This window comes from Orycteropus afer, unplaced genomic scaffold (genome assembly GCF_000298275.1).
Source record: "Orycteropus afer afer isolate SDZICR_OR568_19922 unplaced genomic scaffold, OryAfe1.0 scaffold00005, whole genome shotgun sequence".
Taxonomy (NCBI): Eukaryota; Metazoa; Chordata; class Mammalia; order Tubulidentata; family Orycteropodidae; genus Orycteropus; species Orycteropus afer.
The window spans coordinates 416,424-430,131 of NW_006921592.1; the positions used below are offsets into that span (position 1 = coordinate 416,424).

The 13,708-nt window shown below is 46.4% G+C and overlaps 1 protein-coding gene across 1 annotated transcript in view; it reads right to left on the reverse strand.

Moving 5' to 3' along the window:
• APBA1 (amyloid beta precursor protein binding family A member 1) overlaps window positions 1-13,708 on the reverse strand; it is a 97,281-nt gene that overhangs the window by 657 nt on the left and 82,916 nt on the right. Inside the window, exons 10-11 of the mRNA XM_007938384.2 lie at window positions 4,118-4,237; window positions 2,338-2,478 (exon numbers count right to left, since the gene is read on the reverse strand). Coding sequence (XP_007936575.1) covers window positions 2,338-2,478; window positions 4,118-4,237 — 261 coding nt within the window. The remainder of the gene's footprint in view (window positions 1-2,337; window positions 2,479-4,117; window positions 4,238-13,708) is intronic.

Sequence of the window (13,708 nt, forward strand, 5' to 3'; positions counted from 1 at the left end):
GCGGTTCAAACCCACCAGCCACTCCTTGGAAGGAAGATGGGGCAATCTACTTCCGTAGTGATACTGCCTTGGAAACCCAAAGAGGGGTTGCTATGAGTCGGGTCTGACTCGAGGGCACATAACAACAACAACAACAAGATACAACTATGCATCTCTCTCCGTCTGAAGCAAAGAAGAGTGAGGAAAATCAAAGACACACAGAAACCACTAATCCGAAGGATTAACGGACCATGTGAACCTCAGCTTCCTCAACCTTGAGACCAGAAGAACTAGATGGTGCCCAGCCACCATTACCAAACGCTCTGAAAGGGATCACAGCAGAGGTCCTGGATAGAATGGAAGAAAATGTGGAGCACAATTCAAAATCATTAAAAAGACCAGGCTTAGTGGTCTGACAGACACTAATGGAATCCCTGACACTATGGCCTGTAGTGACCCTTCAAGGCTACTGAATTACCCCTATAGCGCAACTTTCAGCCAAGCCATAGACAGGCCTGTATGGTGAACAGTAACACCAGAGGGGTACACACTCCTTAGAACAATCATTCACAGGAGATCTAAAGAGCCGCTTTTGCCCAGGGTAAGGCCCATAAGGCAGGATGCGACAGGAAAGAGGGATGAATGGGAACAGGAGCCAGGGAGGAAGTGGGAAGAACGCTGTTACGTTGTGGGGACTGCAGATCCCGAAACAAAATATATATGAATTGCTGAATGGAAAACCAATTTTCTCCGTCAACGTTCACTCAAATCACAATAAAATGTTAAAAATGAAAAAGGCAATAGCACCCCCGCCCATCAGACACCAGGACAAATAGAATTCATGGGTTTTTTAAGTTAGAACTGATAGAAAATAATGAAAAACCAAAGGCCAGGTACAGTTCACTCTCCCAGTCAATGCTCTTCCTTCCACCAGGCCTTGTAAAAGTAGAGGACACTGAAAATGGAAGGAGAGCGAGTCTGGGGCTCTGAATGCTCCTGACCCCCCCACCTCTGCTGGCAGAGAGACCGAATGCAGCTCCTCAGCTCGGACTCGGGTATGACGCAGCAAGCCCACGCAGGAGACGCCTCTGGGGGCTGTTCTGTCGATGAGACTTGGATCGACTTGGATCTTCCAGGCACATTTGGTGACACTAACTGGGGGAAAATGGGAAGCACTTGGGCAGCCATGAGGAGAAGCAACACAAATCTGGGTGCTGAAGAGAGGTGAGCAAATGAAACTGAAGAGAAAGCTATGGTGACTTTTCTGTTTCATGCAGAAAACGCTCAGACCTTCACTTTGTCTCCAAGGAATTGAGTTTATAACTTGGTCAAAGACAGATGGGCCTGGTTATTACTTATTTATTGTGATTGAGGTGAAAGTTTATAGAGTAAATTCATTTTCCATACAACAGTTCATACACATTTTGTTTCATGACATTGACTGCAGTTCCCCACAATATAACAGCTCTCTTCCCAATTCCTTCCCATAGTTACTTCTTCCCTGTGTCCTTCCCTCCCTTGCACTCCCACCCTCTGAGCTGTCTCCCTGTGCAAACGTGTTCTCCCATGACTGATCTCTCTAAGGAGTGTATCTACCTGATGTAAATGTTCACCCTATATGCCTGTCTGTTATTTGGCTGGAAGCCACAGGAGTGAGTTCAGTTCCAGACCAGACGGATAACTAGGGGCCACAGTCTTTGGGGTCTCACTGGGCTCTTTCAGACTAGTAAACTTGTTAGTTATTTATTTATTATGATTTTGAGTTGTGTTCCATATTGTTTTTCCACTCTATCCAGGATCTCCTGTATAGATCCCCATCTGAGGGGTTGACAGTGGTAGCCAGGCACCATCTAATTCTTCTGGTCTTATGGTCATACAGGCTGAGGATTGCATGGTCTGCTAGTTCCTTGGACTAATTGTTTCCATGCGTCTTTAGTTTTCTCCATTATTCTTTGCTCTGGACTAGGATAGACCCATTGTTGCTCTAGATGGCTGTTTGCAAGCTTTTACGATCCCAGTCACTACTCACCAAAGTAGGATGTAGAACACTACGTTTTTGTGTAGTATGTGACTGGGCCTGGGTATTGAGGAGTATTTGGTGGTACAAACAACATGTTTGCATACCAGTGAAAGGCTGGGGTTAGAGTCTGCCCAGAGGCGCCTCAGAAGAAAGGCCTGCCAATCTACTTCTTAAAAAATGGGCATCGAAAACCCTACGGAGCAGTCATGAGTCAGAGTAAACCCAACGGCAACAGGAAGGATACTCAGGGAGGTTTTCTGGAAGGCCTGTTGTGGGCCAGGGGGCCCCAGAGCCTCAGGCCCCTCAGCCTGTCCCTAGCCCTGGGCCGCGACTCCTACCTCCCCAACGGCATTGGAAAGAATGTGCACGATCTTCTCGTGGGGGGTGGCGACGACACTCTGTCCGTTGATTTCAATGATCCGATGTCCCACACGGATGCCCCCTCTCTCGGCTATTCCGCCTCGCATGAGGCTGCAGATCTACAGAACCAAAGGCCAGGTTACACATGGTGGGCAGACCCTGACCTCCAAGAACTGGTAGGGATAGAAGACTGTCTTTTCTGGAAATGCCCTCCCCCAGCATTCCCGTTTCTGAAAACCTGACATGGTTAGGCTTTGGGAATTTGAATGCCTTTTTTTTTTTTTTCTTTTCACAGAAGTGGCTCTGGAGGCCAGCGTGTGCTTCTGCTGACGCGCCTTGCCTTTGGGGTCAGGGAAGAAGGCGTATCATGGCTTCCAGGTACATTTCATCCCAGTGCTCTGCTTCTCGGCTAACTCCTACCTGCTCTCTGTGGTTGTGGAACATCTTGGTAACAAGAGCTGTCTTGGCTTGTTACAGGGCTGTCAATGTTTTCAACTTGTAAACTGTGTAACACATGTGGGGAGTAACGCTGGCTCCTCTCTCCTCAACAGGCAAACTACGCTACCGATGTCCATAAAATGGGGCTGGATGTTTCAGCTCCGACTGGGAATTTTCCAGGTATTTCTAAAACTTCAAATATACTGGGAATAAAATCTTTATTACCTAGAATCTTAACTGAAAATTAAGGGTGGGTGGGTGAGAAGAATAGGGCTCTTCTGTCTGGAAAGATGAATACAAACAATAGGGAGAGTATATCCAAAGCCTGCACAATCCAGAAGGTTACGGACAGAGAACAGATTCGCCATCAAAGCCCAGACTTCCCACAATTCCAGAACAAGGAAATCCAGGGCAGAAAGGAAGTATTTTATAAGGGAGCCAGCCAGACAACTGATCAAAACACTCTTTCTCCTTAAAGTATTAATTCAAGTTTAAAGGGCAAATCGGCTAGGTCCAGATGATGCATGAACACACCTCTAAAGCAGTGATTCTCAAACTTGGAGGCACCTGGGGAGCTTTAAAAAAAGACAGGAAAACCTGTGAAAGGCCGAACCTGTGTAAGGAGGAAACCTGTCAGAGAAGAAAAGCATTAAATTTTTTTCCACTAAAAGGAGTGACAGAAATGTGGTGAAGACTGCAACCTGAATGAAAAACATTCAAGACCCAGGAAAACAAGGCAGTCCCACTGAGCTCCCACTCTCACAGCTTTCACTGTGGGGGGCCTTTCTTTCCCACGCTCACTGCCTGTCAGATACTTTACAGGTTATCAACTTCACCCTAAACAACCGAGGGGAAGCAGGGAGAAGAAGTAAGACAACATGCCCCAAACCAAACCCAAGCCCATGGCCGTGGAGTCAATTCCGACTCACAGTGACCCCCCAGCGGGGGCTCTCTGCTCCGAGGTGTGGCCCTGGCATGGGGAGTTGCAGCGGTTCCCTGTGAAGTGTCCTGTGCGACCCTTTGTGGGTGCATCTCGAACTAGTGTTGGCAGGACAACCCTGAACCGTCACAGGCAGAAAGCTGGGCTTTGTGGGCCGTGGCTCTGGGAAGAACACTTCTCATGGAGAAGGCACCGAATTCTGTTAGAGATCCGCCCACAGAGAAAGCTGAGCCTGCCTTCAGCCACTCCTCCCCTGCCGGACTCTTTCAGAGAGCTAACTGGCTTGAACATAACAATAATAATAAAACCAGACCAAACAACGTGCTACGTTCCAATTCATCAGAGTGTTGAGGAAGAGTATGTATGTGTGCTGTACTCACAATTCCGTTCTGGACACTGAACCCCAGCTGGTAGCGCAGGTCAGGTCTCCGGATCAGCACGGTGGTTACTGGAGGACATCGCACGATATTCAGCTTGACTCGGGACTGGTTCTTTAAGCCCTTCAGAGTTAATAAAGCACAGTGAACATGGCGAGCATCGTGGCAGGTGGAATAAACAAATGCAGTCAGTACTCGAGGCAAAAGAAGCCTGGTGTTATTTCCTGGGCTCCCGGTGTAGCTGCTGTAGGTAAACCCAGCACCTGAGTCCTGGGCAATTCACTGGCAGAGGCTACTGACCCAGGAAGAAAACTGCATGGTTTAGACAGAGCCCTTTCACACCACCCAGAGATCCGTTTCCTGTGGGCAACTTCTTCACTCTGGGAAACCAGCTGTGTTCAAGGGTTTGATAAAAGTGGTCTGCCGAAGAGGAAAAGTGTCTCATGTGCTTATGGCTTGACAGACGGGTGCACAACCCTTCTCCCAGGCAGGAGAGAGGTAAGTGGGAAGTGGGCTTTTTCTCCAAAAAAGGCAAACTTGAGCAACTACCCCTCTTCTAACAAAGGGCATCTCGTTTGCAGCAACTTGCCCAGTTCACCGGAGGTGCATTTTCCCAGTATCTGATGCGCCTTCTCCTCCATTATCTCTCCCTGTTCAATGTTTTACAGCATATCAACATCTCCATCAGCAACTGAGAGGAGGAGGAAAAGGCAGGACGCCAATCACCTTATTCCTCCCAGGAAGGATGAATGGACCAACTGTGGATGAGTTGACTCCAACTCATGGCGACCTCACATGTGTCAGAGTAGAACTGTGCTCCACAGGATTTTCAACAGCTGACTTTCCGGAATTAGATCTTCCCAGGTACCTGTGAAGCCCTGTGGAGCACTGCTCCGCTCTGACACCCAGGGAATTCCCGTGAGTCAGAGTCCCCTTGATGGCCACTGGTTTTATTTTGCCTCTAGTTATCTGGCTTTATAATGTTTGGCCAGCATGTGTAGATCAGTGGTTCTCAGACCAGCAGCATCAGCATCACCCGGGCATTTATGTTATTGTTGTTGTTAGGTACCATCGAGTTGTCTCCAACTCATAGTGACCCCATGCGCAGAACGAAACACTGCCCGGTCCTGAACCAGCTCCATGATTCTTGCTGTGCTTGAGCCCATCGCCGCTGCCACCATGTCAATCCATCTCATTGAGGGCCTTCCCCTCGTTTGTCGACCCTCCACCTTGCCAAGCATGACATCCTTCTCCAGGGAATGGTCCCTTCTGACAACATGACCAAAGTAGGTGAGACAAACTCTGACCATTCTTGCCTCCAAGAAGCATTCTAGCTGTACTTCCTCCCAGACAGACCTGTTAGTTCTTTCAGCAGTCCATGGTACTTTCAGCATTCTTTGCCAACACCACAACTCAAAGCATCAATTCTTCTTTGGTCTTCCTTATTCATTGTCCAGCTCTCACATGCATATGAGGTGACTGCAAATACCATGGCTTGTGTCAGGTGCACCTTAGTCCTCAAGGAGACATCTTTTCTCTTTAGCACTTGAAAGAAGTCCTTTGCAGCCTATTTGCCCAGTGCTATTTGTCATCTGATGTCCTGACTGCTGCTTCCACTGGCGTCAACTGTAGAACCAAGCCATGTAAAGTGTTTGACAATTTCAATCTTTTCTCCATTTATCACAATGTTGCTTATATGTCCAGTTGTGAGGATTTTTGTTTTCTTTATACTGAGATGTAATCCATACTGCAGACTGTATTCTTCAATCTTCATCAGTAAGTACTTCAAGTCATCCTCACTTTCAGCAAGCAAAGTTGTGTTGTCAGCGTATTGCAGGTTGTTAATGATTCTTCCTCCAATCCTGATGCCACGTTCTTCTTCATATAGTCCAGCTTCTCGGATTATTTGCTCAGCATACAGATTGAGTAAGTATGGTCGAAGGATACAACCCCGACACACTCCCTTCTTGATTTTAAACCATGCAGTGTTCCCTTTTTCTGTTTGAACAACAGCCTCCTGGGCCTATGTACAGGTTTCTCATGAGTACAATTAAATGTTCTGGAATTCCCATTCTTCTCAATGTTGCCCACAATTTGTTATGATCCACATAATCAAATGCTTTTGCATAGTCAATGAAACACAAGTAAACATCTTTCTGGTATCTTTGCTTTGAGCCAAGATCCATCTGACATCAGCAATGATATCCCTCATTCCACATCCTCTTCTGAATCCAGCTTGCATTTCTGGAACTTCTCTGTCAATATACTGCTGCAACTGTTTTTGAATTATCTTCAGTCAGATTTTACTTGCATGCAATATTAATGATATCGTTCAATAATTTCCACATTCTGTGGGATCACCTTTCTTTGGAATGGGTACAAATACGGACCTCTTCCAGTCAGTTGGCCAGGTAGCTGTCTTCCAAATCTCTTGGCATAACCAAATGAGTGCCTCCAGTGGGGCATCCATTTGTTGAAACATTTCAATGGGTATCCCGTCAATTCCTGGAGCCTTGTTCTTCACTAATTCTTTTGGTGCAGCTTTCACTTCCTCCTTCAATACCACTGGTTCTTGAACATATGCCACCTCCTGAAATGGATGAAGGTCGACCATTTCTTTTTGGTACAGTGACTGTGTATTCCTTCCATCTTCTTCTGATGCTTTCTGCATCATTCAATATTTTGCCCATTGAATCTCTCAATATTGCAACTTGAGGCTTACATTTTTTTCCTCAGTTCTTTCAGTTTGAGAAATGCTGAGCATGTTCTTCCCTTTTGGTTTTCTAACTCCAGGTCTCTGCACATTTCATTACAGTAATTGGCTCTGTCTGCTCGAGCTGCTCTTTGCAATCTTCTATTCAGTTCTTTTATCATATGAGCAATACAAAATCTGGGCCCCACCCTAAGCTACTGAGTCAGAAACTCAGGAGTGGAGCCATCAACCTGTGTGTCAGCAAGTCTTGCAGGTGATTCTTGACATACACTCCATTTTGAGAACAGCCAGTGTAGATGCCTACTGCAGAGCAATGAATTCACCTGTATGTACCAGGCGACTTAATTCTTCCAAGGAATGATTAGGCCCAGAGATGTCAATTCACTGCTCATACCTGGGGCCACTGTGTTCCATGAGCACAGGGGCTAGTAAGGTTGGGGTGGGGGTGATGGCTGGTGGGAGGATTGGCTGGCCCCATTACCACGTAGCCTGATGCCAGTCATCCATCTCCCTGTGGGCACCATCTGTGAGCACCCTGAGATACGTCACATCAGAACTCATCCTGCTGATGAAAGCAACCTCACCACATCAATGAAAGCTACCTGTCATTTATTTACTATGGATTCTCACCTGGCACTGGTCCTGAAGATTGACAGGAACTGCCTTCTTCACTTTCCTTGACAAACTGGAAATTATAATTATCCCCATTTATAGAAGAGGAAACTGAGGCTCAGAGATACTAAGCAATTCACCAAGCTCATCCACAGCAAGATTCAATCCCTGGTCTATCAGTATTCAAAACCCATTGGTTTTTCTCCACCACAAGCCTTCATATATACAAGTGGAGAGCATGTGTCATTCATGAATAAGACCTGCTCGACACAGAAGCCAAAGAGAGCAACAGGACAACAAACCTGCACTGCAAATCTTTTACTTTGACCTTGGGCTGGGACCACATGTCCAGTTCACTTTCTTACATGCCAAGAATTCCTCAGGATCTTGTCCTCAAGTTTCTCCCTTGGCTTCTCACCCGCCTTTTGATTGATTCCAGCTGTCTTCTCAGTGCTGGAATTTTGACTGGGACTCAATTTAATGCACTCAGCTTAATTTCATTAAGGCAGCAGTGGTTCAGTGACAGAGTTCTCGCCTTCCATGCCAGGTCCAAGTGGATACTTGCATGTTTGCTATGAGGCTGAATGGTTTTCAGTGGAGCTTCCAGACTAAGACAGAGTAAGAAGAAGGGCCTGGCCCTCTACTTCCAAAACTCAGCCAATGAAAACCCTATGAGTCAAACAATCTGATTCACAGCCCATCATGGCACAGGACTGGCTGTGCATGGGGTTACCATGAGTTGGGAAGTGACTCAACAGTAGCTAACAGCAACAGCATATAAACGTGTCTCTCCAGTGTTCTGGACTGCTTGGTTTTCTGGGGTATTGGAGCCTTCAGTAGCTTCAACTGACTGCAATGGTCTCATTCCATCATGGGATATGAGTAGTGTCAGATTACTCAATAAGCAACATAAGCATGACCTTACTTGGGCTTGCTTACTAATCTGTAGTGAACAGTTTCACATGGTTTTCACCAATTTCCCAACAAGCGAAGTAAACCCTGGATGGGGGGTGCATGTCCATGCAGTGCCTGCTAACTCCTCTCAGTGGTTTTGGAACATCTCTGGGAAACTTCATTAAGGAATTGTTTTCAAGAGGAGCAATGGGTGCTCTGAGTGGGAGTCTCACTGGATAAATGAAAGGTACAAAGACTCCAGGCCTTCCACACGACAGCAGCTTCCATCATCCACATCAGCAGAGAGAGATGCTCCGGCTCTTTGCTCCTAATAGTGGGACCAGCATGGGGTGGTGACAAGGACTCTTTTGGTGTCAGAAGACCTGGGTTCAAGTTTTGTGTAGCCATCACAGCTGTGGGATCTTGGCATTCTGCTCCACCTTTTGTTCACTCAATTTTCTCATTTTCAAAGCAAACTGTGAAACTCACTAGAAAGTTCTAACGTTCTGTGATTTAATCACTTATCATATTTTTTTCTTCTAAATAGCTTGTCTGAGATCCAAATCTTGTTTTTTTTAATTGTGATTCGGGTGAAGATTTACAGAGCAAATTTACTTTCCATACAGCGGTTCACATGTACTTTGTCTCATGACATTGACCACAGTTTACCACGATGCAACAGCTCCCCTCCCACTTCCTCCCCATAGTTACCTCTTCCCTGTGTCCATCCCACCATATACTCCTGCCCCCGAGCTGTCTCCCTGTGCATAAGCAGCCCTTCTTTCTCCCATGATTGTTCTCTCCAAGGAGTGTATCTACTTGAGGTAAGTGTTCAACTCATATGCCTGTCTTTTGTTTGGCTGGAAACCACAGGTGTGGGTTCCATTCCAGACTGAGATCCAAATCTTGATCATTATGTTTAAAAACACGTATTCCTAAAATTAAAAATAGGCTTCTTTTTTTTTGAGGGAGGACAGTCTGGACATCATTCATGCATGGATTTCTCTTTCCTTTGAGTGTGCCCTCTCTCACGTTCATCTAATCAATAAATACTTACCGATCCCTGGTTATGTGCCAAGAAATGTTGTTTGTTGTTGTTAGCTGCAGTCAAGTCCCTCCCTAATTCATGCAAAATAAGACTGGACCACTGTGATCTACATTCATGGGCTGGGATTTTTGGAAGTAGATCACCAGGCCTTTTTTCCTAGTCTGTCTTAGTCTGGAAGCTCCACTGAAACCTGTTCAGCATCATAGTGACATGCAAGTCTCCACTGACTGATGATGGGTGGTGGCTCTACGTGAGGTGCATTGGCCGGGAATCAAACTGGGGTCTTCCACATGGAAGGTGAGAATTCTGCCACTGAACCACCAGGCCAGGGACTCAGCAGCAAGCAAGCCCTCTCCCTGGCCTTCAGGAGCTCAGTGGAGGACCGGACAAGAGCACACTGCAGTGCTGAGCAGGGGCTGCAGGGAGCGCTGGAGCCCCGCACCTCCCTCCACAATCACATGACATGAGACCAGGAATTTGTGGGCAACACAGGATGAGGGTGGGACACATCATTAGACTTCCAAACCTTGAGACAGAGACACCTGCTTTTAAGGTTACACACTTATTAAACATAGTGGTAACTTAGGCATGTTTGTTGGCTACTGAACCACCTTAGAGGGCATGTCCCTGAAAAGCAAAGAGACTTGAGACTCTATTTTCCCAGTGTTGGCTAAAAAAGTCACACTGCAGTGGTGGGCTCATTCCTTTCATGTGAATTGACTGAGGATGCTTGATTTGTTCCTCAGTGAGAGTATTTAGAGATTGGGAAAATGTGCTGCAAGATGAGGCTTAGAGAAATCGCAATTTGAAACAAGCAGACCATGCATTTGCATTGCTGTTCCTAATCAATGTTTCAAGTTGGGTCCCATTACCTTGGATTTCTGAGCTGCCATTTTATTGGAGGTGCCAATTAGATAAATGGTCATCTGGTTCCCATGACAGCAGTGGAATGGTGCAGCAAATTAAGAAATATAGTGGGAGGGGAAGGGCAGGCAGGAGGGAAGGGGAGAGAAGAGAAGCCAGCATGGTCTCCATAGCAACAGGAGAGCAGCGCCTTGGATGATGCTCTGGAAGGAAAGGGAAGTTGCCCTCTAGTTTTTTTTTTTTTTTTTTTTTTAAATCCAGAGGGCAGGGCCAGGCAGGCAATGGCATGGACTAAGGTGGACTGCGAACTTGCTTTACCTACCAATAATCAGGCTTTAGGAATGAGGATAGAAAAAATAAGAGGTAGGGGAAAAAAAGCAGTTAAAATAATTCTCTAAGTAGGAAAAAAGTGGCAAGACACAGAGCACTCTGCTTTAGAGCCCGACTACTCAGTGTGGTTTGCGCAGCAGCAACGAAGCTATCCAAGAGCTTGTTAGACATGCAGAATCCAGCCGCCACCCCAGAACTAATAAACCAGAATCAGCATTTTAACAAGATCCCTGCATGACTGAAATCCAAGTTTGAAAAGCACTGATTTAGCAGGATGAGACTGGCTTGTTAAATTCATTGCAAAAAACACTGACTCAACACTAAAAAACCTAAACTACTGCCATCACAAATAATGCCAACATGCAGGCAAAAAGAGGGTATGTTTGTGTAGAGTGTTTTAAAACAACAGGTTGCTGTTGTTAGCTGACAACTGAGTGGGCCCCTGGCTCATGGCGAGCCCATGCCCAACAGACCAAAATGACCTGGCCTGTGCCATCCCCATGGGCAGCTGTACATCAGGCCATTGTGATGCACAGGGCTTTTCACTGGCTGATTCTCAGAAGCAGATCTCCAGGCCTTTCTTCCTAATCCATCTTAGTCTGGAAGCCCCACCGTCCCCTGGTCAGCATGATAGCCACGTACAAGCCTCCATGGACAGACAGGCAGTGGCTCTGTATGAGGTGCACTGGCCAGGAATGGAATCCACATCTCCTTCATGGAAGCTGAGAATTCTACCCCTGAACTACCAGTGCCTCAAAACCAATTACTACCTTCCACCCAATAAAAATCAGTCTGCTGTTTGTACTGACAATGCTGACAGCAGTGATAACATATCCCAGCCAGGGTGCGCCCCCTCTGCCCGACACCCTGTCCTTGTACCCACTTTGGTTGTGCCAGGGAGCCTTCCCTGTGACTTATGGGTGTAAGGCATCATGTCCCACCCACTCTGAGGAAGTCTGGCAGTGTTCTAGTATTCTAACTGGCCCGTCCTGCTAAGTACTTCTGGGCCTGAGGTACAGGCACTGTTTTTCTTGTTCTCCACCTTCATCAGTTACATCTTTTCATTGCCACTTGGCCTTTTAATTTTCTGATTCTACAAATAGAGACTCCACTTATAGACATCAAAATTCAGCTAGTATCTCAAACAAACCTGTTCCCCTTAGCAAACTGCTCCTGTTTCCTTTGTATTCTAAGCAAACGTTTTCACATTGACGTTGGGATCTATCAGGTAGAAGAGGAATCCCCAGGTGTGTATCAGAGGTAGTTAGCTGCTACCTTCAGGGGTCTTGAACCTCCATCCTAAAGAGGCCAGGAAGGGTGGGAACAAGAGAATTTGGAACAACTTTCCAGCATTTGGAAAGTTGTGGGCACTTTGAGTCTCAGATGTCGTGTCTGTAAACTGGGCATCTGCCATCTGTCAGAGCTATTATGACGAAGAAGGACGGACTGGGCTCCACCTGGTAGGTGGGTCATGGGCACCAACATGCAGCCTCGCCAGTCTCACCCAAGCCTCTCTCTGCACCTCCCTAAACCCTCCCCAAATCTTTCAAGACCCACTTCAACTCCCCATGAACCCTCCCTAACCTACCTTCTTCTACCTCCACCCTTCCCCCACTCACTTAATGACTTTTCTCCTACACCCTCTAAGACAGGGATCCTCAACCTCAGCATTACTGACACTTGGGGTTGGATAATCCTTTGTGGTGGTAGGGCTGTGAGAGACTGAATTGTGTGCCTCCAAAAGATACGTTGAAGCCCTAGCCCTCCATACCTGTGAACATGACCTTGCTTGGAAATAGGTCACTGAAGATATTATCAGTTAACATGAGGTCATTCTGGAGAACAGTGGACCACTAAACCAGTAATAAAACCAGTTGCCATGGTGACTCTGTGCATCAGAGCAGAACTGTGTTCTTAAGTAGATCACTAGACCTTTCAGAAGTAGATCACTAGACCTACTTCCAAGGCACCTCTGGGGGGACTTGAACCAACCTTTGGCTGGCAGCTGAGTGTGTTAACTGTCTGCACCACCCAGGGACTCCTGATCCACTCCAGGTGTCCTTAGAAAGGAGGAGAGGAGACAAAGAGACCCAGAGTCCATGTGACCATGGACACAGGTGAGAACCACTGCCTCAGCATCCAGCACATGGTCATCCCCCTTCCCTGGGATGACTGTGTTGGAGACAGAATATCATGGGGTTGAGTGACCTGGCTCTTGACCCAGACGGCCCAGGCACATATCCCAGCTCTGCCACTAATTAGCTATGATCATCTTTCTGTGCCTCAGTTTCCTAACCTGTACAATGAGTATAAAAATACTTCTTATGCCACGAAGGGCTGTCATGAAGTTCCATGAATTAATTGGCGCATAGTTCTTAGAAGTCCCAAGAAAAGGGGGCCCAGTGTTTAATCAATGCTAGTCATCATTACTTTCATTTATTTCACTCCCCCTAGACTGAACTCCTTGGGGTAGAGAATTTTATTTGATGTATCTCCAGTTTGCACAGCCCTTCAGTGGCTCTCATGAGGGTGTGAAGGTGTTTACAAGTACCTTGCTTATTGGTGGGAAAGGGCATTTTGTGAACCTTGGCGCGTGTGAGATGTACCAAACATAGACGAGTCCATCTCCCTGCTCCTGGCCTGCCATTGCTGAGATATCACCGTAGCCCCAGGCCACCCTTCCCAAGCCAGGTTTAGACCCTGTCTCTCCCATCTCAAGACCACCTTCTTTTCTGCTATCAACCCAAGTCCCACTCATTTTTCAAGGCCCACCTTAAACATCTTCAAAAATCTCCCTCCTCTACGTGTTCAGAGCATATTCATCTCGGTGTCGCCACTGGGGCCCAGGGAACCCTTTCAACTACATAATTATCTTCTAAACAAGTAATGTCCTTCTAGCTTTCCCATAGTTAATCTCAGTGCCTAACAGGTGCCTGATTAAACAGGTTCCAATGAATATACATGTTCAAAGCAGATTCTCTAGTCTTATCTTTAATGTATATAAAGCAAGAGGTAGAAATTATTTTAAGTGTGAGATGGAACAAAAAGAAATTAAAGAGGACTATTTCTTTCTGGATGTGATTATCTTAGGAGGAATTAAGAATCTAATCCATTTCATTAAAATCAAAGAGAG